The 22,377-nt window shown below is 50.4% G+C and overlaps 2 protein-coding genes across 4 annotated transcripts; one reads left to right on the top strand and one right to left on the bottom strand.

The window, feature by feature from the left end:
• Positions 1-1,224: 1,224 nt before the first annotated feature.
• On the bottom strand, positions 1,225-12,521 carry POLR2F (RNA polymerase II, I and III subunit F). Its single transcript, XM_079715127.1, has 5 exons — positions 12,415-12,521; positions 11,052-11,121; positions 6,088-6,218; positions 1,916-1,987; positions 1,225-1,405 (listed from the first exon to the last, which is right to left on the bottom strand). The coding sequence occupies exons 1-5, from the start codon at positions 12,432-12,434 to the stop codon at positions 1,315-1,317; spliced, it is 384 nt and encodes a 127-aa protein (XP_079571253.1). The 5' UTR covers positions 12,435-12,521; the 3' UTR covers positions 1,225-1,314.
• Positions 12,522-13,094: 573 nt separating this feature from the next.
• LOC307060070 (UPF0193 protein EVG1) lies at positions 13,095-19,561 on the top strand (the record flags this gene model as incomplete). Of its 3 annotated transcripts, XM_079714415.1 has the most annotated exons (6): positions 13,095-13,197; positions 14,191-14,253; positions 18,007-18,189; positions 18,884-19,015; positions 19,198-19,298; positions 19,490-19,561. In XM_079714415.1, 6 exons carry the CDS (start codon positions 13,095-13,097, stop codon positions 19,559-19,561), a joined length of 654 nt encoding a protein of 217 aa, XP_079570541.1. The 3 variants fall into 3 exon arrangements, with proteins under 3 accessions (XP_079570541.1, XP_079570542.1, XP_079570543.1); XM_079714416.1 differs by lacking the exon at positions 14,191-14,253; XM_079714417.1 differs by lacking the exon at positions 18,007-18,189.
• Between the last annotated feature and the right edge of the window lie 2,816 nt (positions 19,562-22,377).

The raw sequence follows: 22,377 nt of genomic DNA, 5'->3' as shown, positions 1-22,377 counted from the left end.
GGATGCCAGCACAAAGGCGGCATTTCAGAGCTGAAATTTCAGCACCCAACTTGATTAAAGGATTCCACAGGCTTGGAGGAGGGTGGAAGGGGGTGCGAAGTCCACTGCTCCCTAAATTAACCCTTCTCCAGAGCAGCAAACACCCCTCCCGCTCCTGGGGATGCTCATCACTCCCACCCTGTCCAGGGGGCACGCACCCCCAGGGTCCCTGCCTCTTGCAGAGGTCAGGCAAGCCCAGCTCCTCCTCTTCGTGGAAGGGGAGCTGGCAGCAGAAGGGAGGTCAAGGCTGGAATATTCAGGAAGCCATTTTCCCTTCTATCCCTGTTGGTGTCAGTATACAGCCTCTCCCTGTCATCTGTTCCCCCCACCTGCCAACCCCGAGAAAGGGAGGAACCAGCATGATTGATTGGGTAAGCAGAGTGAAGAGAACAGGACCCATTAGAACCTAGGGCAGAGAAAGGGGAGCTCCAGTCCTGATTTAATGTCACACCTTGAACCCAGCAGCCCTGCTCCCCTGCCCACCATCATCCCAGCACCCACCCTAGTGAACGCTTCGGAGGAGCAGGGGCCCCACACAGAAGGGGAAGGACATCTTCCAGAAGCTGGGAAGGAGAGGGTATGGGTGTGGCAGACCAGAGAGGTGGGTCATGAAAAACGGTGTGTGGGGAGTGGCCTGACAAGCGGGGATCGAGGCGGGGGCAGGGGAGGGGAGGCAGGGGTGGGCAGGTGCTCGGCCCTTGGTCCAGCTGCTGACTTGCCCGGCAGGGCTCTCTCGGGGAGGGCAGGAGATCACTGCATCCCCAAGCTTCCTGCTGGGGCACTGGCTCCTGAAAGGGGATCCGAGCCCACGATAAGAGGCTCGAGGCAGGTCCTTAGGAAACAATGGGTGGCTTGATGAGACCTGCTCTGTGATACTCCTGAGAAGGGAGAAGCCCCTGCAGCCAGTCCCCACTGGAAAGGAAATTGGGGGTTTCCGTGGCAACCAGCTCCCTGGGCACAAAGGCTTGTCTGTCTGCTGGGAAGGCAGCTGAGGTGTCTCCTGCAGCAGCCTCTGCTCTGGTGGACTGCGAGATGGAGGGAGGGACATGGGGGAGCCACAGGGGTTCAGGGCCCCTGGTGCTTCCTAAAGAGCTGACAGTCGCAGGGCCACTGGGATGGGTGCACCCTCCAGGCAGCAGGGCAGAAGAAGTGGGTAGGCCTCCCAGGCAGCTGGAGGCGGAGGGGTTGAAATGTTGAAGAATTTATTATTTACACGTATAAAGAATATGAGACTAGAAACTGGGGCTGAGGCACAGTCAGGAAGATGATTCCGGCTCAGTCGGTGATGATAAGCTCGTCTACCCCCCAGTCTTCATAGCTCCCGTCAGGCAGGTAGCGGCGAATGATGATGGGAATCTTTCGGGCCCTGTGGCAGGGGAGAAGTCAAGGTACATGAGGGCTGGTGACCCCAGCCCTGCAGCAGAAGGACAGAATGTGCAGAATGCAAGGCAAGAGAAGTCTTAGCAGCATCCTCTTGAGAGTATGAATGCACTTTGTAGGAAAGGAATTACAACAGAAAAAGTTCCTGCATCTCTGAGTGTGGGACTTGAGTCTGGAAGGGCTCTGCCATCCCATGGCTGAAGGGACGAGGGGGAAAAGTAGAGGATGTTGGTGAGGCCAACTGCAGTAGGAACAGGGAAATTCGGACAGACAGCCAAGGTCCAGGTCTCATCAATGTCCTCCCCTCCCCCTTTGCCTGCCCCCTCCTCCCCCTCCCTCCTCCTCCCTGCAGGGCTGACTCCCAAACAAACTAAGGGTCTACAGGAACAAGAACCACACTTCCCCAGCAGGGAAGTGGGGGAAGGGTGTGCAGCAGAGAACCCAAGGGATGCCTCCCAGGGCTCTGGAGCAGTGAACCATGATCTGGGCGACTTACTTGAGCTCTTTCATGGCGATGAGCAAGGGATCTGTCTCCCCCTCCAGCTCCACCATCACGGGGGCACACATCCTGCAGGTACAGGGACAGGTGTTGGGGAGACTACAAACACAGGGAGGAGGGCCCAGAATGAGGTCAGGGGGGAGCTTCACAAACAGGACCAGATCAGCATCCCAGTCCTCACCCAGAAAGGGCACCTTCCAGGTAGGCGGGCACAGCGGATGCGGAGCGGCAGTTCAGGGGCACTGACGGCGAGGGTACGTGAGCGGGAGCCTGGAGACTAGACTTAAACTTTGCCTCCAAAGATACTGCATTTTTTTCCCCAAATCTCACTATCCTCATTTGTAAATGAAGACAAAAAGCCCTGCCACACCTACACAACAATGATGCTAAAACGCTACTGGCTAACAAGCAAAGACTGAGTGCCATTGCTGCCCTCAGCCCTTTACAGAGTGCTGTATCTGAGGTAAGTACTCTTGTTACTTCTGTCTTACTGATGAAGAAACTGAGGCACAGACGGGTCAGTAACTTGCCTAAGGTCACACAGCCAGTAGCTGGCAGAACCAAGATTTGAACCCCGAAGGCTCCTCCCTACTGTGCTGCAACACCTCCCATTATTTTTAAAAGCTGGTGATTCACAAACTGAAGACCGGTACTGTGAACGGGACAAGTGTGAGCTTTCATCACCGGGCCGTGTGACATGCGTCATGTCAGCTCCCCTGCCAAGGGCCTTCCCCAGGGCCCATCACAGACTCCTGAGCCTGCAGCCACAGCAGAGTGTTCCAGCACAAAGGACCCGCATGTGCAAAAGCTCCCCCTTCTGACCACTCTAACTCGACCCCCCAGCCCTGCCTCAGGGCCCAGCTTGCCTCATTTTCCTTCTCTGTCTTGGCAATGCCCCCTACAAGGGTCCTGCTCCTCCAGCCTCTACACAGGGCCTGTGGTGAGGCGCTCCCCTCCTTACCACCCTTCCATGACACCCCACAGCCATCAGGCAGGAAGAACCTCACCTGGCCCCTGCTTACCTTTCTAGTACCTTCTCATGCTACCTGCCTATATTTACCCCACATTCCAGCCATACCAAGTTACTACAGTTCCCTAGACATACCCTGTTGTTTCCTTTTTTGCATCCTCGTACAAGCTCTTCCTCTCCCTACAGGGCTGCAAGAGGCTCAGATGTCTCCACTCTGGAAAGCACTTGCGGAAGCTTCAGTGCCCTGACTCATTTTACATACGCTTCTCTCGGCACCACTATCACTACACTGTGACTACTTGTTTGAAGTTTTCCAACGAGACCTGGTGGCCCAGGATCCCAAGCCCTAGCACAACACTTGACCCACAGCAGAGGCTCTAGAAACAAACAGGCCAGTTGTAGGCCCACCTCCTCTAGGAAGCCACACTTATTGATTCCAGCTCAAGTTTACACTAATGGATCCCAGACCTGATAATCATCAAAATTACTGGGAAAGTATGCTAAAAATACAGGTTCCCAGGTCCTTCCCCAGACCCTTCCCCCCCACTCTCTAGTGAAGGATCCTGAGAACCTGCATTAGCAAAGCTCCCCAGGTGCTTCTGATAACCAGCCAGTCTGAGAGCCACCAGTTCACACTAAATAATCTACTAATTTCATTGCTAAATAGTCTGATGTCTGTTACTCCCCAAAGCCTGAAAATTTCCCAAGGGCAGAGACCAAGTTCTTTAACTTTCTCTATATCCTCTCTCAATAATTATTTGAACTTCCCCAAAATGTAAACCTTTAAAGAATGAGGCAAAATGCTTTCCCTGATCTGCATATGCCTTATTTCTTTCAAGATACGAATAACTCAACAGCAGTAATTCATCCAGCCCTACTATGTGCACAGGAAGTGTGAGAGTGCGCCCGGAACGTCTCCACCTGTGGCAACCATTCAGCCGCCAGGTGGGGCTAATGAACCAGAGAGAGGCCTCATCCACAAATATCCAAGAAACATCTGTTCAGCATCTACTAAGTGCAGAATTGCAGGCCTCGTACTCAGGATAAGCTCCAGCCCTGGCTGTCCAAGGGCTTACAGTAGCCGGCACCAGACAGCACCCTAGCCCTCAGTCGGAAAGAGCACTACAGACTAGACTAAGCCAGACCGAGTCTTGCTCCCCAAGGAAAGCAGCACGCTGGGCCTCGGTAGTGTTTTAAATGCCTGCTCCATACTGTCCACCAAATGCAAGCCCATCTTCTGAACTTGTCACTCAATGAACCAGTGACATCTTTTCCAGTCTTGTGCCCCAAGCTACTTGCCATTCCCCCACCACAATCCATACATGCCTGCCTCTACCTGGACCTTTCCTAGTGCTATTTCTGGCGCCTGGGATACCTTCAAAACCACCTCGCTTTAATTCTAATCTCTTCATGAGGCTTCCCCAGTCACCCCTGCCATTACTCCCTTCTCTCTTTTGTTTCTCTTGTAAAGCAGCAACCCCATCCGCCTTGGGTCCTGGGTATTTAGAACGGGTCCATCTCTCCCACCAGACTGTAAACACCTAGAGACCTGGGGAATTGTGTCTTTAATCATCTCTGCATCCCCAACAGGTGCAAGCACAATATCTTATTTGATGCTGAAAGACTTTAACTTGCATACAGTCTATTTGTTTGAAAAGTACTTTATGAATTATTCTTTCTGCTTGATCACGTTTAGCAGATATCAGCACTGCCCGATCAGTGTTCTGCAATGATGGAAATGTCCTCGATCTGCACTACCCATCACGGTAGCCATAGGGAGTTACCGGGCACATGAAATGTGGCTAATGAGACTGAAACACTGAACTTCCATTTAGTTTTACTTAAATTTAAATGGCCAAATGTAGCCAGTGGCAACCATAACTGCGGTGCAGGCCTAGAGGATCCTGACCCCCGCGATACCAAAATCATCACACTGAGTGCAGCTCTCATTTCACCCAGACCAGCAAGGAGTACAACCAGGCTGGCAGGAGGCCTACTGCTGCCAAGTGGGTGAGGAACGACGCTGCCCGCCCATAAAGCCCTCTATCGAGGTGAACACGGCAGTCACCTTCCCTCCGCAAGACTGGAGGAGATGAAGCCCAATGCTGTTTAAAAACTTGGGCGGGGTGGGGACGGATGGATGCATAGATTGAGCATCACCACTCCGCCAGCACGCACCGTCCCACAACTCTGGCCCCAGCTTTTCTTTCAAGCCTAGTTTCGACTACTCCCTACTTGAAGCACCCCCTCCTCCAGGTACCCACCATTTCCCACAGCAGCTTGTAAGAGGCCTGGGGTAGGGCTCCTTTCCCCGGCCTCACGTTTCCCTGCGGAGGACGTCCCACGAGAGCCACAGTAACCTGCCCGTCCCCTCTCTGTCCTCCCACTTACTCTCGCCACAACGAAGGAGGAACTCATCTGACAAGGGAGCCTGGCGGGGAAAGCACGCATCTGCGGTCCAGCCTCTTCAAGAGTCCCTGCTTCCTCAAAGCCACCTGATCTGTCCTCCACGATGCCCACAAACTTAGCAGGCAGGCTGACACCTGCACAAAGGGCCTCTGGTGGCTGCCGTGCCCGCGGCTGTGGGGGTGGACGCGGAAGCATCGCACGCTGCGATCCCCACCTGCCTGCTGCTAGCTCCTGAATCGTGTGAGTCTTCAACTAGCTCCAAGCTTGGGGGACAAAGGAAAGGCTGCTAATTTCAAACCCCCAACCCCCTCCCCACTGCTCTGTGCTTTCACATTTCCAGCGGGACCTCTACAGGGAGGGCTCCCTCACTCCTCTGGGCTGGCCCTTGTCTATCGACTCAAGAACCACCTTAAGCCCAGGGGGTGCTGCTACAGCACCCCCAACTAACCAGCCCACAACGGTCGAGGGTTGATCTTATTTTATTTATTTATTTATTTCTGCTTCCCTAACTGACAGGCACTTGTTACACTCTGTGTTCTTATCACTATTCTTCTACTGTACTGTTATCTGACTTCTCAGATGTTTATGTCCTATTTCTCCACTGGATCACAAACTCTCTGAGGGCAGGGGGTCTAGCACAGTGCCTGGCACACAGGGACAGCACCACCCTTGTTTAGCGTGTGAGAAGAGGGAAGGTCTGTGGTCAGGTGCCAGGCTGAGCCGCATCAACAGCGTGGAGGTTCCCTGTAGCCTGTCTGATGGAAAAGATGGTGAGGAGGCTCATACTCACGCGATCTGAAGGGCTCGGGTGCCCAGCACACGGGCTCGCTCATACTTGGTCATGTATGGTGTGGTGATTCGCTTCTGGTTGGCCTGCGGTCGCTCTCCAGAAGGGAGGATCTCAACATTCTCCTGGCCCTCCTGGACACCAAGGAAGAAAAATCTCAGGATGCATTATCGGGGGTGAGGGGCAGGATGACGACGACAACGATTATAACCACCACTATGCTACTGCTTGTTACGTGCCAGTGACCATGCAACTGCCTTATTAACACCTCATTTAATCCTCACAATAACCGTATGCGGTGGGGATTACAATGCCCATTTTAGAGGCTTGGAGGGTTAGCTAACTTGGCCAAAGTCTCAGACCTAGTAAAAAAGGACTCATGATCAGGGAGTCCAAAGCCAGCTGCCTCATCCAGAAGAGGAGTCCTTGAGCATCCATACAAAGAAGTCCTTGAGCACAGACAACAAATCACCCTAAGCAGGAAGAGGAACAAGCACCCCATCTTTACATATTCATATATTTAACAATCACTTATTAAGCATCTGTCATGTGCCAGACATCATAATAGGTGCTGAGACAGAAAGCTAAGAGTTTCTGCTCTCAAAGAATACATAGTCTGGGGAAAAAGACAAGAGTAAACAAAACAACAAGTGCTATAAAAGTATGCAAGTGTGATGTAAAAGAATGAAATTAGGGACTTCCCTGGTGGTGCAGTGGATAAGGCTCCGTGCTCCCAATGCAGGGGGCTCAGGTTCGATCCCTGGTCAGGGAACTAGATCCTACATGCATGCCGCAACTAAGAGTTTGCATGCCACAACTAAGGAGCCGCTGCCACAACTAAGACTCAGTGCAACCAAATAAATAAAATTAAAAAAAAAAAAAAGAATGAAATTAGAACACTCCCTAACACCATACACAAAAATAAACTCAAAATGGATTCGAGACCTAAATGTAAGACCGGACACTATAAAACTCTTAGAGGAAAACATAGGAAGAACACTCTTTGACATAAATCACAGCAAGATATTTTTTGATCCACCTCCTACAGCAATGGAAATAAAAACAAAAATAAATAAATGGGACCTAATGAAACTTAAAAGCTTTTGCACAGCAAAGGAAACCATAAACAAGATGAAAAGACAACCCTCAGAATGGGAGAAAATATTTGCAAACGAATCAACGGACAAAGGATTAATCTCCAAAATATATAAACAGCTCATACAGCTCAATATTAAAGAAACAAACAACCCAATCCAAAAATGGGCAGAAGACCTAAATAGACATTTCTCCAAAGGAGACATACAGATGGCCAAGAAGCACATGAAAAGCTGCTCAACATCACTAATTATTAGGGAAGTGCAAATCAAAACTACATTGAGGTATCACCTCACACCAGTTAGAATGGGAATCATCAGAAAATCTACAAACAACAAATGCTCGAGAGGGTGTGAAGAAAAGGGAACCCTCTTGCACTGTTGGTGGGAATGTAAATTGATACAGCCACTATGGAGAACAGTATGGAGGTTCCTTAAAAAACTAAAAATAGAATTACCATATGATCCAGCAATCCCACTACTGGGCATATACCCAGAGAAAACCATAATTCAAAAAGACACATGCACCCCAATGTTCATTGCAGCACTATTTACAATAGCCAGGTCATGGAAGCAACCTAAATGCCCATCGACAGATGAATGGATAAAGAAGATGTGGCACATATATACAATGGAATATTACTCAGCCATACAAAGGAACGAAATTGAGTCATTTGTTGAGACGTGGATGGATCTAGAGACTGTCATACAGAGTGAAGTAAGTCAGAAAGAGAAAAACAAATATCGTATATTAACGCACGTATGTGGAACCTAGAAAAATGGTACAGATGAACCGGTTTGCAGGGCAGAAGTTGAGACACAGATGTAGAGAACAAACGTATGGACACCAAGGGGGGAAAGCCGCGGGAGGGTGGGGATGGTGGTGTGCTGAACTGGGCGATTGGGATTGACATGTATACACTGATGTGTATAAAATTGATGACTAATAAGAACCTGCTGTATAAAAAAATAAATAAAATTGAAAAATTTTAAAAAAAGAAGTTCCTGTGGATGTAATCACACCATATGTACTGTTTTCTGTATAGCTTCTTTCACTCAATGTTATATTTGTAGATTTATCCATTCTGTTGTGTCTACCAGTACTTTGTTTATTTTCACGGCCGTCTAGGATTTTACTGTTGGAATATACCACAATCCATGTAATCGTTCAATTATAATGAGCATTTGGACTATTTTGCTACTATGCTATGGATTTTCTTGTACATGTCTTTTGGTCAACGTAAGTATGCATCTGTGTTGGGTATACACCCAGGAGCGGGATCACTGGTTCCTAAAAAATATACATATACACTCCCCTTTAGTACATAACTCCATAGAGTTTTCCAGAGTGCTGGCCCAATTTACACTCGGACCAGAATAATATAAATGTTGCTCCAATTGCTCCACACCTTTCTTCTCACTTGGTATTGTCACTGTAAGATGTTTGTTTTGTCTGGTTTAATTTTAGCCATCTCAGTGGGTGTGGAGTGGTGTCTTGTGGTTTTACTTTCCAGTTTCCTGATGACTAATGATGTTAAGCATCTCTTTTATATATTTATTAGCTATTTGGATATTCTCTTTTGTGATGTACCTGTTCAAATCCCTTGCCCCTTTTTGTATTGGATTTTCTGCATTTTTATGATTGATTTGTAAGAATTCATTGTATAGATGTACTTTCTTAGTTATATGTTTTGCAAATATCTTCTTTAACTCTTTGTTTTTCCTGTTCACTCATTTACTGGTTGTAATTTAATTCACCCAATGAGTGCCATTTCACTAATTTACAGAGTTGTAATTGTGTGTGTGAGCATGTGTATTTAAATAAACAAAATGGAATATCAAAGCACTTCAAAAAAATATATTAACAAGAAAAAAAAAAGTATGCAAGTGTGCCACAAACTTACCAAGAAAGTGAGAGACATCTACCTCATACTGGGGGTTAAGAATACAGTCCAGAGATGAGACTTGGGCTGGTCTGGAAGGATGAGTAGGAGCTGCCAAGCTAACGAGGAAGGAAAGGGCATTCCAGGCAGGCTGAAATGCATGCGCACAGGCACAGAGGAGGGAGAGAAGGTACTAGGTCTGGACACCTAATTGTGGAGTATGATTAGAGCAAAAGGTGTGTATAGGGTTCCAGGCAGAAGAATAAATTCTATAATAAAGAATTAAGTCAACAAATATTTACTGAGTGCTTACTATATGTCAGATAGTATTCTAAGCACTTGGGAGAGTGCAGTAAGACAGATAAAAATTCTTTCTCCTCTAGAACTTACATTATAATGAGATGAGAAAAACAATAAACAAAATTAGTTAAGTACAATGTGTAGTATAAAAGCAGAGAAAAGACAGGGAGTGCCAGGGTGGTGATGTTGGAGGAAGGGGTTAATGTGGCAATTTTAAACAGGATGGTCAGGAAGGCCCCACTGAGGTGATATTTAACAAAGATCTGACGAGGCTGAGGAGCAGGTCATGTGCATATCTAAGGGAAAGGAAGAGGGAACAGCACAGTCAAAGGTTCTGAGCTGGGGTCTCCCTGGCATGACAGGGACAGCGAGAAGAGATAAGGTCACAGGGGGAGCAGGTGGCCAGATCATGGAGGACCTTGTACATCTTTTTGGCATTTACTCTGAATGAGCTAAGAAGCCACTGGATGCAGATTCTGAACAGAGGAGAGACAAAGTGACTTAAGATTTAAAAGGATCACTCTGGATACTTTGTTGAGAATATTCTGTAGGTGGAAAGGGCAGAAGCAGAGAGACCTTTTAGGAAGACCAACTGTAATCAATCACGTGGGTAGGTGAAAAAGATGACTCTGGCAGCAGAAAGGCAAACAGCAGACTGAAGGCAGGAAAACCGGCAACACATTACTGCAGTAATGTGGGTGAAAAGCAATAAAGATCCAAACCAGGCTGAGACACTAGGAATGGAGAAACGAAAACAGGACTGAACCACATATAGGAGGCAGAATCAATAGGACAGAGGTGGAAAGGGATCAGAAGGATAGAGAAGGAGGTTTCTGACTCAGAGAACATATAACCTCAGAGTGCCAGGCAGACAGGAAATCCCAAAAGAGGGCCTTCAGCTTCCTAGCCTTAAAAAAAAAAAAAAAAAAAAAATCGAGGGATCACTCTCTCTCCAAGAGGCACATAAAGCACTTCTCCCTCCATCAGTCAAAAGGGACAGAAAGCCCTATTTTATCTATGACACTAGTAACTCATTCACCTAGTTGTTCAAGCTAGAAACATGGGAGTCATCCCTGTCATCTCCCACTTTCTCAGCCCCACATCCAAACCACCAAAATCTCTCTTTCATCCGTTTTCCCATCACCGACACTACCAGCACCCAAGTGCAAGCGACAGGTCTCACCTGGAGGTCTCTGAGAGCTCCCTAATTGGGCTCTCTTTTACCCTTGTTCCTCCCCAATTCATTCCTCGCTGGATCATGCCGCTCCCCAGCTCAAAACGTGTCACTGGCTTCCCGATACCTTCACGCTACAAAACCCTGCCTGATCTTGGCCTTACCTCTCCAGCCTTACCCCAGGTCACTCTCCCCCTCGCTCTTTATGTAGCCCCACCTTGCAGAGCTCCTGGTACCTAATCAACATTCAACACATGTTTGCTCAATGAATGAAGGGAGTATTTCAACTGTCAGTAAGCTAACTGCCCCAGAAGACACGCGCTGTGCTCCAAGTGGACAAAAGCCTTCAGGCCCACCCTGAGGGGCTCCTCCACTACCCAGGACTAGATCTCTCCTCACTCTAACTGGCGGTGCCCTGACCACAAACGGGAGGCAGATGCATTCAGTCAGTCCTCACTGGCTGGGCTAGGCGGCAGCTTGGGCTGCAGAGAGGGGAGCCGAAGGCTAAATACTGACCTCCTCGGCATTCTCCAAGTCATCTAGTCCTTCATCCTCCTCCACGTCATCAAAGTCGTCGCCATCAAAACTGTACAAGAAGAAGAAGCCAGTTAGAGCACCACTTAGTAGATCAAAGAGGGCAGAGATCTGTGTCTCATCTGAGTTACTAGCATAGGAGGCGCTCAGTAAATATCTACTTAATGAGTGAATCACTTAATAAATCATTAAGTCATTGGATTTCCTCGTCTGAAAAAACAAACAGAGCTTACTTTTCTACTCCCTCCTCACAGAGCCCTATTTCCATGCTCCCCTTGGGAGCAAAATTCTTGCAAGAGTTGTCCATCTTCACTGTTTCCGATTCTTCTCTTCCCATTCTGTCATCATCTCACTCCAAAGACTTTCACCTCCATGATTCCACCCAAACCATCCTTTCAAGTTTGTTAATGTTTTCCACATTGCTAAATGCGATGGACTATTCTCGTTCTCATTTAGCCTGATCTGTCAGTTGGCCCACAGGACCACTCCCTCTCACTCAAAACACTCTCCTCACTTGACTACAAGGACACCTCACGCTCTTGGTGTCCTCCCACCTCACTGGCTACTCCTTCTCAGTCTCCTTTGCCGGTTTCTCCTCTCTTCCCCCGAAGCACTCCATGTTGGGATTCTATGACACGCAGTCATCTCCTCTTCTCTACTGACACGCACCTGATGATCTCCTCTGTTTCTCAGCTTTGACTAATGTACTTATGCTGAGAACTCCCCTGTTTTTATCTTCAGGATAGACCTCTCCTCCAACACCACACGTCAGGTAATCTCCCGGGCTCTAGCTTCAAAATAAATCCAGACTTCAAAACCACTTCTCACCACTTCTACTACTATCACCCTAGTACAAGTCACTACCTTTTCTCACCTGGATTACTGCAAGCCTCCCAGACCTTTACCACCTCAAAGTCTCCCCAGACCCTCCTCTGGATTACTTCTATACTACAGACCTACTACGCAATTCACACGACCCCGCATTATGTCTATGGGCCTGCCCCCTCTTCTAGAAAGGGACCCCACCTGGAGAGCAGAGACTATACCTAATACACCTCAGTATTAGGACACAGAGTCCGACTCAGCGGAAGTTTGCTGAAAGATACCTTTTTCAGTGATCCTCTCTGGACCCTCGAGCCGGGGTCTTTCTGTGCCCAGCCTCTGGCCGGGTCTATGCTGCCGGCTCACCGCCCTACCCTTCTCCAGCTCCGCGGGCCCCCTCAGCACCCCCAGTCCCCTCAAAACTGCCCCCCGACGCCTGGATCCTCAACTTCCTTCGACCCAAGCTCCCGCTTCACCCGCCCCTTGCGAGGCTCCGCAAAAGTCACTTCGCTCCCGCACTCACTTGTCCTCGTTGTCTGACATGACACCCGCGCCACAGCTACCGGGTTCTGCGCCCCAGACCCGAGCGGAGACCCGCAAACTGTACACCTCCGCTTCGCTCGACGCCAAGCGTACTCTGCGCCTGCGCCGTGACCTAGAGGTAATCACTTCCGGGAGGCAGGCGCGGCAATAAATGTGCGCATGCGCCGAGCGGCGCGTGCGCGTTACCATGGTAGCCAGACAGGCTAGCTGCGTGCTCTAGTCGCTGAGATCTCAAAAGTATTTCTGCGGCGCCCCGGGGCGGGTGCTGCTTCAGAGCCCTGGTTACGATCTGCTGAGCCCAGCCTCCGCTCTCTGTGGGGAGGGGCCACCCAGCCGGGGTCTTACTTTAGGGTGAGGTTTCCGTTTGGGCGTGTCACCCAGTGGGCACGGTTACCCTAACGCCCCTTTCCTCCTGAGGCGACTTCTCTGACACAGGCGCCAGGTCAGGTTGAGGTCTCTGTTCGCGTGTGGATCTGCCAGTAGATCTGTTCGGGGTGGGAGGATCGGGCACTGTCGCGATGTTCACAGACGGCATCACGATTCTCTTGCGACTTGACCCCTGCTCCCAAACTATGGGTGGTGTTGGGGGTGTGGGAGCAGAGGTTGGATCTGAGAGACAGGGGGTGTGTCGTTGCGTTTTTCCCTCCTCAGAGCCCTCCCATGGCTTCCCATGAGAGGGTGGAGACAGTGACCAAAGGAACAGGGTTCTGGCGTTGCCCCAAGCCGGCCACTTACACCCCAGAGACCTGCGAGCTGCTCAGAGGTCAGTGCGTTAAAGGACACAAGAAGAGCGGTGGTCACAGTTACTCTCTGTAACTCAGTTCTCCCCTGCATGACTTATGGTTTAGCAATTGCTGTTTCCATTTTACATATAAGAAGCCTGGAGTTCAGAAAGATTCAGGGGTCCTACAACTTGGAAGTGGCCAAAAGTCAAAGAACTAAGAATTTTAGAGTAGTTAACTCCTCTGCGTCCCTTAGATCACACTTTCAATTTCCCCAGGGAAGCTTTATTTCCTCCCCACCCGCCACCACAGTGCAACCAACTGTTAGGTGCCAGCACTCTACCAAATACCTTTTCCTTTGTGGGCTTAGTAGTCAGATACTTAGTGGTCAGTTTCCTTCATTGGCAACCTGTAGTCAGATACCTAGTGTGTCCCGTTGAATTAACATTGAATTAACATCCATCTGCCCCTCTAGTTCATGAACTCCATCAGAACAGGATGCCTGTTTTGGCTACATTTGTAGCTACAATTGTAACTCCAGCCCCTGGCACATGCTTAATGAATACTTGTTCATTCATTCCTTCATTCACTCAACAACAAAAAAATTTAAGCCCACTATGTGCTTTAGACATCGTTCTAGGTGCTGAAAATAAAGCAATAAAAAAAAAAGAAAAGAAAAAACAAGCAAAAATTCTTGGTCCCGTGGAGCTAATATTCTAGTAGGAAGGTAACAAATAATAAGTAAGGTACATAGAACTTAGATATTGATGAGTGCTATAGAAAAAAAACAAAACAGGAAAGGAAGGGAATTCCCTGGTGGTCCAGTGGTTAGGAGTCGGCACTTTCACTGCCAGGGGCCTGGGTTCAATCCCTGTTCCAGGAAACTAAGATCCCACAAGTCGCAGTGTGGGGGCGGCCAAGTACTCAGGTGCTGAATGCTGGCAGGAAGTGATACAATGTTAAATTTCAGTGGGGTGAGATGAAGGCATCTGCTTGCAGCTCTGGAGGCCTCACTGAAGTGCTTTGTCCTGCAGTGATGATGAAGGAATCCAGACTGACAAACTTCCAACAGCGCCACATCATGGACACCATGAAACGTAAGAGGCCATCTGCAGAAGCTTCCAGGGCAGAGGGATTCTAGGCCACATTTTTCATGCTTCTCCATATTAAGGAGTAGGGGACCTCATTTTAAAAGAGAAAAAAAAATTGAATAGTATTTCTGACTCTTGCTCCAGGGGAACTGACTTTGCAGGGTCTTTGCTTCTTCCCCAGACATGGGTCACGGCACATGAGCCCCTCCTGCAGTCTGGCTCCAGCCAACCTTCCCAACAGATCACAGCCCATTCGAGACTTCCTGCCCAGCCAAATACTCTGAACGCTGTCAAGTCTACAAACTAATCCCGCCCTCTTACACACATACCATATGAGCTCTCCAGAGGAGAGGACTGTGTGTGTCTCATTCATAGTTTTTTTCATTCATAGCTTAGCTTGCGGGAACAAGATTACTGGCAGGCTTCCAACTTAGGAAAAATATGCAAAACCTTTCCACAGCTCACCTCTAACCACACATTGTACTGTTTATTTTTAAGGAAAACAAAAAAGTGAATGTACATGGGCACAATAACAAGGTGCTCGCTAAGATCTTAAAAACAACCTTGCTTTCTGAGATTTAACTGAATCAACATGTAGTGGATCAGAACAAAGATCTGTAAAGTTACCTTTAAGAGGATGCCAGAAGGTCCAAACCTGCCAAATTTCACTTGAATCTACCAATAGCTATTGCCGTCTCTCCAGAAAGAAGGTACCTATCACGAGGCATCTGGTCAACCACAGAGGTATAGGGATGGGAAAGTCAGAGAGACAAATATCAACAGTGCCTGCCCAGCACTGGCAGAGGGAGGGAGGCTCCGTCAGACCAGTTCAGAAGTCAGATCTCCTTCCTCATTGTAGACAAGGACAACTCAGGCTGCCATTGCCTAGCACCACAACACAGCTGAGTCACATAACTCAATCTCCATACTCAGCAATCTACTAATCATTTGGGGTCCCCTATAACATGACTACAAAGAGAATATGCTAGAAATTCCACTAAAAGTAAATACCAGGAGACCAAGGACTGGGTCTGCCTTGTTCACCATGGTACCTTGGCTCCTAGGCGCTCAATATTAGTTGAAGGACTAATTGCATTAGTGGTTTGGGCAACACAAGTCACCGGTTTGCCTGGCAGTTTTGTTCTCCTTAAAAGACTTTTCTTTAAAATATTGCCTCCAAGCATTGGTGTTGAGTCTGGTTTCTTCTCCTAGAATCATCTCTCTATTCCTCTCTTCTTTTTTTAATTTATCTTATTTATTTATTTTTGTCTGCGTTGGGTCTGCTGCACGTGGGCTTTCTCTAGTTGCAGCGAGCAGGGGCAACTCTTCCTTGTGGTACGCGGGCTTCTCATTGTGGTGGCTTCTCTTGTTGCGAAGCATGGGCTCTAGGCGCGGGCTCTAGGCGCGCAGGCTTCAGTAGTTGTGGCACGTGGGCTCAGTATTTGTGGCTCGCGGGCTCTAGAGCACAGGCTCAGTAGTTGTGGCGCACGGGCTTAGTTGCTCTGCGGCATGTGGGATCTTCCCGGACCAGGGCTCGAACCGCTGTCCTCTGCATTGGCAGGAGGATTCTTAACCACTGTGCCACCAGGGAAGCCCTATTCCTCTCTTCTTAACCAAGTCCTACTTGTTGGTTTGAGGCTTAGTTCAAATTCTGTTGCAAGCCACAAATTCCTCTCCTTCACCTGAACTCCCAGAATTACTTGGGCCATAATTATTTACTGAGACTGAGCCAAAGGAAGAGGTAGCATTTGGTACTGGACAGGCAGAAATAGCAGAGAGAGTAGGAGGAACATTCTAGAAAGCACAGCATCTCTTCAGAGTAGAGAGATAAACCATGGTGTGGCCCTAGGTAGAGGACATGAGAAGGGAAGGGTAGTGGGGAATAATGGCAGCTCTATCCTTCCGGTTCCTCAGGGCAGACACCTCAGAGACATCCTATCTCCGCTTTCTCTTTCTCCCAGACCCCACATCCAACCCATCAGCAGTCCTGTCTGCTTGGTCTTCAAACCATATCCTGACTGTGACTACCTGTACCCTCGACCCCCAACGCTGTATTTTTTTTTTTCGCTGTGCCGCACAGCTTGTGGGATCTTAGTTCCTGGACCAGGGACTGAACCCATGCCCCCTGCAGTGGAAGTGCAGAGTCCTAACCACTGGGAAGCCAGGGAAGTCCCAACGTTGTATTTTCAAGGGCAGCTAAAGGGCTTATGTCATTCCTCTGCTCAGAACCCTCCGATGGCTTCCCACCTCGCACACAGTAAAAGCCAGTCTTTCCAGAGGCCTACGAGGCCCGGTATGTCTCTTGCCCTCTGTGACCTCTGACCTCTATTCCCACTATACCCCACCCCTTGCTCAGTCCACTCCTGGCACCCTAACCTCCTGGCTGTTCCTCAGACACTCCAGGTACATTCCCACCTCAGGTCCTTTATTCTTGCCGTTCCCTCTGCCTGGAATGCTCTTCCCTGAAATACCTGCAGGGCTGGCCTCTTACCACTTTTGGGTCTTTTCTCAAATGTCTCTGTCTCCGTGAGGCCTTCCCTGGCTACCCTATTTTTAATTGTAAATTCTGCTCTGACACACCCTGTGTTCCATCGCTGTACTGTCACCATCACCATCTAACGTACTATATATTTTACTTGTTTTATCATCATCTGCACCCCAGATGTAAGTGCCATGAGGGCTGGGCTTCATCTTACTTACACTTTACCCCCAGTGCCTTGGGCCTGGCACAGAGTACACGCTCAATACGTATTTGCCAGATGGATGATAGAAGAAGGCTGGAAATGTAAGGGAGGTAGACAGGGGCCAGATCAAACCAGTGGCTGGGGACTGTGCTGAGCTGGGCTTTAAGGCAATTGAGAGGAGGGGCCAGTCAACCAGGTAGGAGGTGACACATTTGGCTGGCCTGGGGGAGGAGCCCCAGATCTGGATCAAGGCAGTGGGGATGGACGGTAGGAGGGATTGGTGTCTAGCACCATCCAAACCATCCCTCCCTGCCCAGGGACCAAGCAGGTTTTAGGAATCCATCTATAGAAACAAAAGCACCAGGACGAAGGCTTGATGTACAAGAATGTTTATTACATCATTGTTTGAAATAGTTTAAAAAAAAAAACTGGAGGGCTTCCCTGGTGGCACAGTGGTTGAGAGTCCGCCTGCCGATGCAGGGGACACGGGTTCGTGCCCCGGTCCGGGAAGATCCCACATGCCGTGGAGCGGCTGGGCCCGTGAGCCATGGCTGCTGAGCCTGCGCGTCCGGAGCCTGTTCTCCGCAACGGGAGAGGCCACAGCAGTGAGAGGCCTGTGTACCGCAGAAAAGAAAAAAAAAAAAAAAAAAAAAAAAACTGGAAATTGCCTGAATTTCTGAAACTAGGAGACTCATTGAATAAATAATGTTTCCATTCTAAGGACTAGTATACAGCTATAAAAAATAAGTTATATATAAATGGAGTGATCTGGAAAGATGTCCATGATAGACTGTTAAGAGTCTACTACTGAATAGAATACAGTATGATCCAGTGTTTGAAACATGAATCTTATATATGCACACGTATCTTTGAACATGCTTATGTAAGCATCAAAAGGAATGGGCTGAGACCACCAAATTGTTACCATGGCTTCTTGTAGAGGGGGGCTCGGAGGGGAGAAGGGAAGACCCTTCTGTACTGTTTGACTTGTTATAACAGGTAGGGACCACTTTTATAAACTAAAAAAAAAAAAAAAGCCAGGAGGGCCCCCCCACCCTGACCCTTCCTTCCACAGGAGGAGACACTCTCCCCCTACAGTGCAGTCCAACTTCCAGCCAGAGGGTGTTGCCTTCCAAGCAGCCGGCCTCAGCCATCTACCTGCCTCCCATCCTGGCCGTTCGGTCCCACCTCCGGCCTGCCAGCATGTGCCAAGCCAACGGGGCCTACAGCCGGGAGCAGTTCAAGCCTCAAGCCACCCGTAAGTGAGGGGCCTCCACTAGAGCCCCTCTTCTACCTCCCTCTGAGGGGGTAGGGGGCAGGGAGGCTTGCAGCCCGCGGAGCGCTGAGCAGGCAGCTAATCGAATTCGCACGTTGTTTATACCGATGCTCTTGAACCTCAGCACATGTTAGCTTGGGGGCATTCAGGGTGCACGAGAAACCAGTTAGGTGTTCGTTTTCATACCTTTTTCCAGAACTCTCTTTAACCATTAACTGGTTTCCGCCCATCTCTGATGAATGTTTGGCGGTCAGGCATCACGTCCACTGTTCTCTCAAACTCACACGGTGCCTGGAACCCAGGGCTCCTCTGCGCTGCAGCCTATTTCAGGGAGTCGTTCCCCCCCACCCGTTTCTACTTGGCACCTGACATGGCTCTTGGGCTAGCCCCTCCGACAGCTCCCACGCAGCCTCCCCATCCCAGCTGCACCGCGGCAGTCACTGAGTTTTCTTAGCCTTGCTCTGCACCCAGGCGACGTGTGGGTTTTGACGAAGCTCTCTTGTGGGTTCTTTCAACCCCTTCCTGCCTATCAGCTCAGGGGCACCCAGGGTAGAAGGTGCTGGGTTTGCAGAAGCCCTACCCATGTTACCCTGGAGCGAGTGTGCCCAACTGGGAACACGGACCGTGAATGGCGGTGCTCTTCACACCTTAACTAGGCCATGTCTGGGCCCGACAGGAGATCTGGAGAAGGAGAAGCGAAGACTCCAGAATATTTTTGCCACCGGGAAGGAGCCAGCGGAACGGAAAAGAAAGCCCCCTCCTGTGCAACAGGAGAACCCAGACCCTGAGCTGGACCGGTTTGAAGAACGTGAGCCCCCGATGGGCCAGTTACGCTGGGGAGGGGAGTGTGTGTGGAGGGGGGAATCCCTGAGGGGCAACCGCAGAACTGCTTCCTGGTCCCAAGAGAAGCAACCTGCCGTCCCTGCCGTCCCTCCTGGGAGCCTGAGGGCCCCCATTGCCCTGTACACTGACGGCCCTTTCCCTTTCCAGTGGTAAAGGAAATCCAGGAGAGGAAAGAATTCCTGGCTGACATGGAGGCCCTAGGGCAGGGCAGACAGTACCGAGGGATCATCCTTACTGAAATCTCCCAGGTAGGAGAAGCAACAGGGAAATGGAGCCGGCGGGGAGGGGGCGATGCACCCCTGTGAGTGTGGAGGACGAGATGTGAGCAGGAATAAAGGGTCAGCTGCGGCTGTTTTGGGAGTCCGGCTCTAGCCTCCCATCTGTGGTGGCTTCCGGAGTTCCTTCCCTGATCCCCAGCCTTCCCTGATGCCCTCTGCAGAAACTACAGGAAATGGAAGACCTGGACCACAAGAGGAGTGAGGAACTTAGGAAGGCTCTCGCCACCACTTAATCTGCCTCCGGAGGGGGGCGGGAGAGCCCAACCTCTACCACTGGAGCCCACCCCCTTGCCAAGCAGGGTCAGCCCCAGGTCAGCCCACCCACCCCGGCCTTCAGCCATGTAAATGGTTGTATAGCACTGCCCCCACCTAGGGCACCCTGGACATAGCACCCTAGAAAATGGACCACGTCTCAGAAAATGAGCCGATTCTCCTTGAGACTCTGCCCAGGGATCCTCGGTCAGCTGAGCCTCTGAGACCAGTCACAGATACAGACACATACACATACACAGTGAAAGCAAGGATCCAGGTCTCACCATCTTGGGTGTATGTCTAAGGGCATCCACTGGGCTCCCTTCCCACGGCCTCACCCACTGCATGTCCCTGTGTCTGGCACATTAGGTTTTCTGAACTTAGTAATGAATATGATTTCTTTCTTCCTACCTGTCTTAGGACCTACTTATTTGACTTCTTACAGCTTTGGGCAAATATTTAACCACTGTGATTAACAGGCTAATAAAACACATTTAACATAGGTCATTATGCACACCATTTTGTTTTCAGAGGGATAAACCTTATTTGTTCAAGGAGTTAGAATTTTTCAAGTCCAGTTGGTTTCTAGCTGTTTTGCACATTTCAAGTGAAAATGGAACGAAGGCTCCTGGAGCACCCCATGGCCGGGCACTACGGTGGGTGCCGGTGTCACTCTTGACTGATTCTCTCAATAAATGCCTGTGGTGGTTCATTATCCCTATGTGAAAACCAGGGCTCACCAAGATGCTATGACCTGAGTCATTTAACTAGCAAGTAGCCTACTCAGGATTAAAAGTTAACTTTCTGTCTTTCCACCAAACGCACAGCCCATAGAAAGAAACCCAAAGGGACCCAGACTGAAGGGGCCCTGCTTTGGAAGTCCACTCCCAGCCCGTGCGGTCTGAGCCCGGCAGCCTCATTTCCGACGGCTCGCCTGTGCGGCCTGCCTCAAAGGGCTGCTGAGGAGACATCCGCCCACAGGAGCAGCGTCCCAGGCCTGGAGCACAGCACATGGCAGTCCCCATGTCTTGACAACCACAAGCCTTATGGTCTCCAGTATTCTGTCATTTTCCTGTCCCCATAAATCAGAGTATTTCAGAAATTTCAACCAACCATCCCACTTGGAGGAATTCATGTAATCCTCTCAGGCCACATGACCCAAGTTTAGGTTTGCAGAATAAACATGGCCCTGCAGCCTCAAACAAATAAACAGAGAGGACCAGATCAAGGGCTGGGCTCTGGAACGTTCCATGAGAAGCCTGTATCCACACACCCTCCAGAACCTGAGGGCCAAGGGTGCAACATGACGAGGACAGCCGCCCTCCACCTCGAAGGCCCCAGCACGTGGCCCAGGGGCAGCGAACCAGAGAACCCAGGACAGCCCAGGGCAAAGTCAGCCCACCCGTGACACCACAGCAGTCTACCCTTGATTTAAATTCAGATCAGTTGCCAACATTTACAAATCACACACACGCACCATCTGGATTTCCAGTTTCTCTTGAAAAATGAAAAGATCTGGCCCCACTGGGCCCACATCCCACAGGCTACAGTCGACTTAAATGAGGGAGAACTTCCCCTCTAGTTGCGGTGTATCCGCCCCCATTCACCCCAGTCCCCACCACCCTGGGGTCGGGGCCGTCCCTCAGGACACACCCAGCCCAGTTCATGTGCGTCACCTGCCGCTGGAGTTGGTGACCCCAGCTGCAGGTCAACAGGCATGTCAGGAAGGAGGCGGCCGGGGGCTGCACAGGCGCGGGAGCCACCTGTCCCTGCAGAGGAAGGGGTCCTGCCCGGGGGGCAGGCAGTGAGGGCCAGGGCCCCTGGCGGTGGACAGCCCCTCCACGCCCTCCTGGGCAAGCAGAGATGCCAGCCTCGAGGCCTGGCAGAGGCAGGGAAGAAGGCAGGCCTGGCGAGGGGAAGGCGCCTCGAGGCTGCAGGGCACTGGCGACTGAGGTGCTCTCCATTTATTGTCGGGGAGGAAAACCCTCTCAAATTAATACAGTGCGACCTCTCCCCATAGGTGTGCTGAGGGAAGGGGGCCCTAGAGGCACCCCGGAAATAGCTTACAGCAACAGTGCTTTGACCAAGAGCTGCTGGGCACACTCCCTGGGGGAAGGTGGTGGCCCCCATCGACTCCTCCGCTCCCACAGCCATCCCAGGGGCTGAGCGACCATGAGTCCTTTGGCAGCAACAAGTCGGGAGAGAACACACAACAGATGAGTGTGAGACGACAGGCTGGCGATGACCACCCGGGAGTGGGTCCACTGCGCCCCAGCCCTGGGGTGGCGGGGAGAGCCTAAAGGAGGGGCCGGGCTGCAGCGTGGTAAAGGACCAGGGTTAGCACCTACGGCAGCAGCCCCGCCTGCCGCTGATCCGGCTGAGGGGCAGGGGCCAGAACTGCAGCTGGGGCCTGCCTCCCCGGGACCCTCCCTGAGGGGGCTCAGCACTCGGCTCCCACCCACCCCAGCACGGTGTCCTGGACAGGGAGACCTCCTACAGAATGAGGGGAGATGAGGGAAGCTCCTAGAACTCTGAGGAACAGAGGGAGGGATCTGCCCAGGCCCATTCGTGTCTGAGGACACAGTAACTACCTTGAACTTAATTAAGAGACTTCATAAATAGAGGTCCTGAGTGAGGAGAGAGTCAGGGCCGCCTGCACCGAAAGGAAGACAGGGACTCAGAACCAGGGCAGGGGCGGGAGACCCAGGCCAGAGGTCCACCCTGGGCCGACCTCGTGGGCAGAAAGACCCAAAGACTCTGACAGGTAAGGCTCCCCTCTGCACGTGGTACAGAAGGG

Source organism: Hyperoodon ampullatus, assembly GCF_949752795.1.
Source record: "Hyperoodon ampullatus genome assembly, chromosome: 11".
Classification (NCBI taxonomy): domain Eukaryota; kingdom Metazoa; phylum Chordata; class Mammalia; order Artiodactyla; family Ziphiidae; genus Hyperoodon; species Hyperoodon ampullatus.
This window is presented reverse-complemented; position numbering and strand designations above follow the sequence as displayed.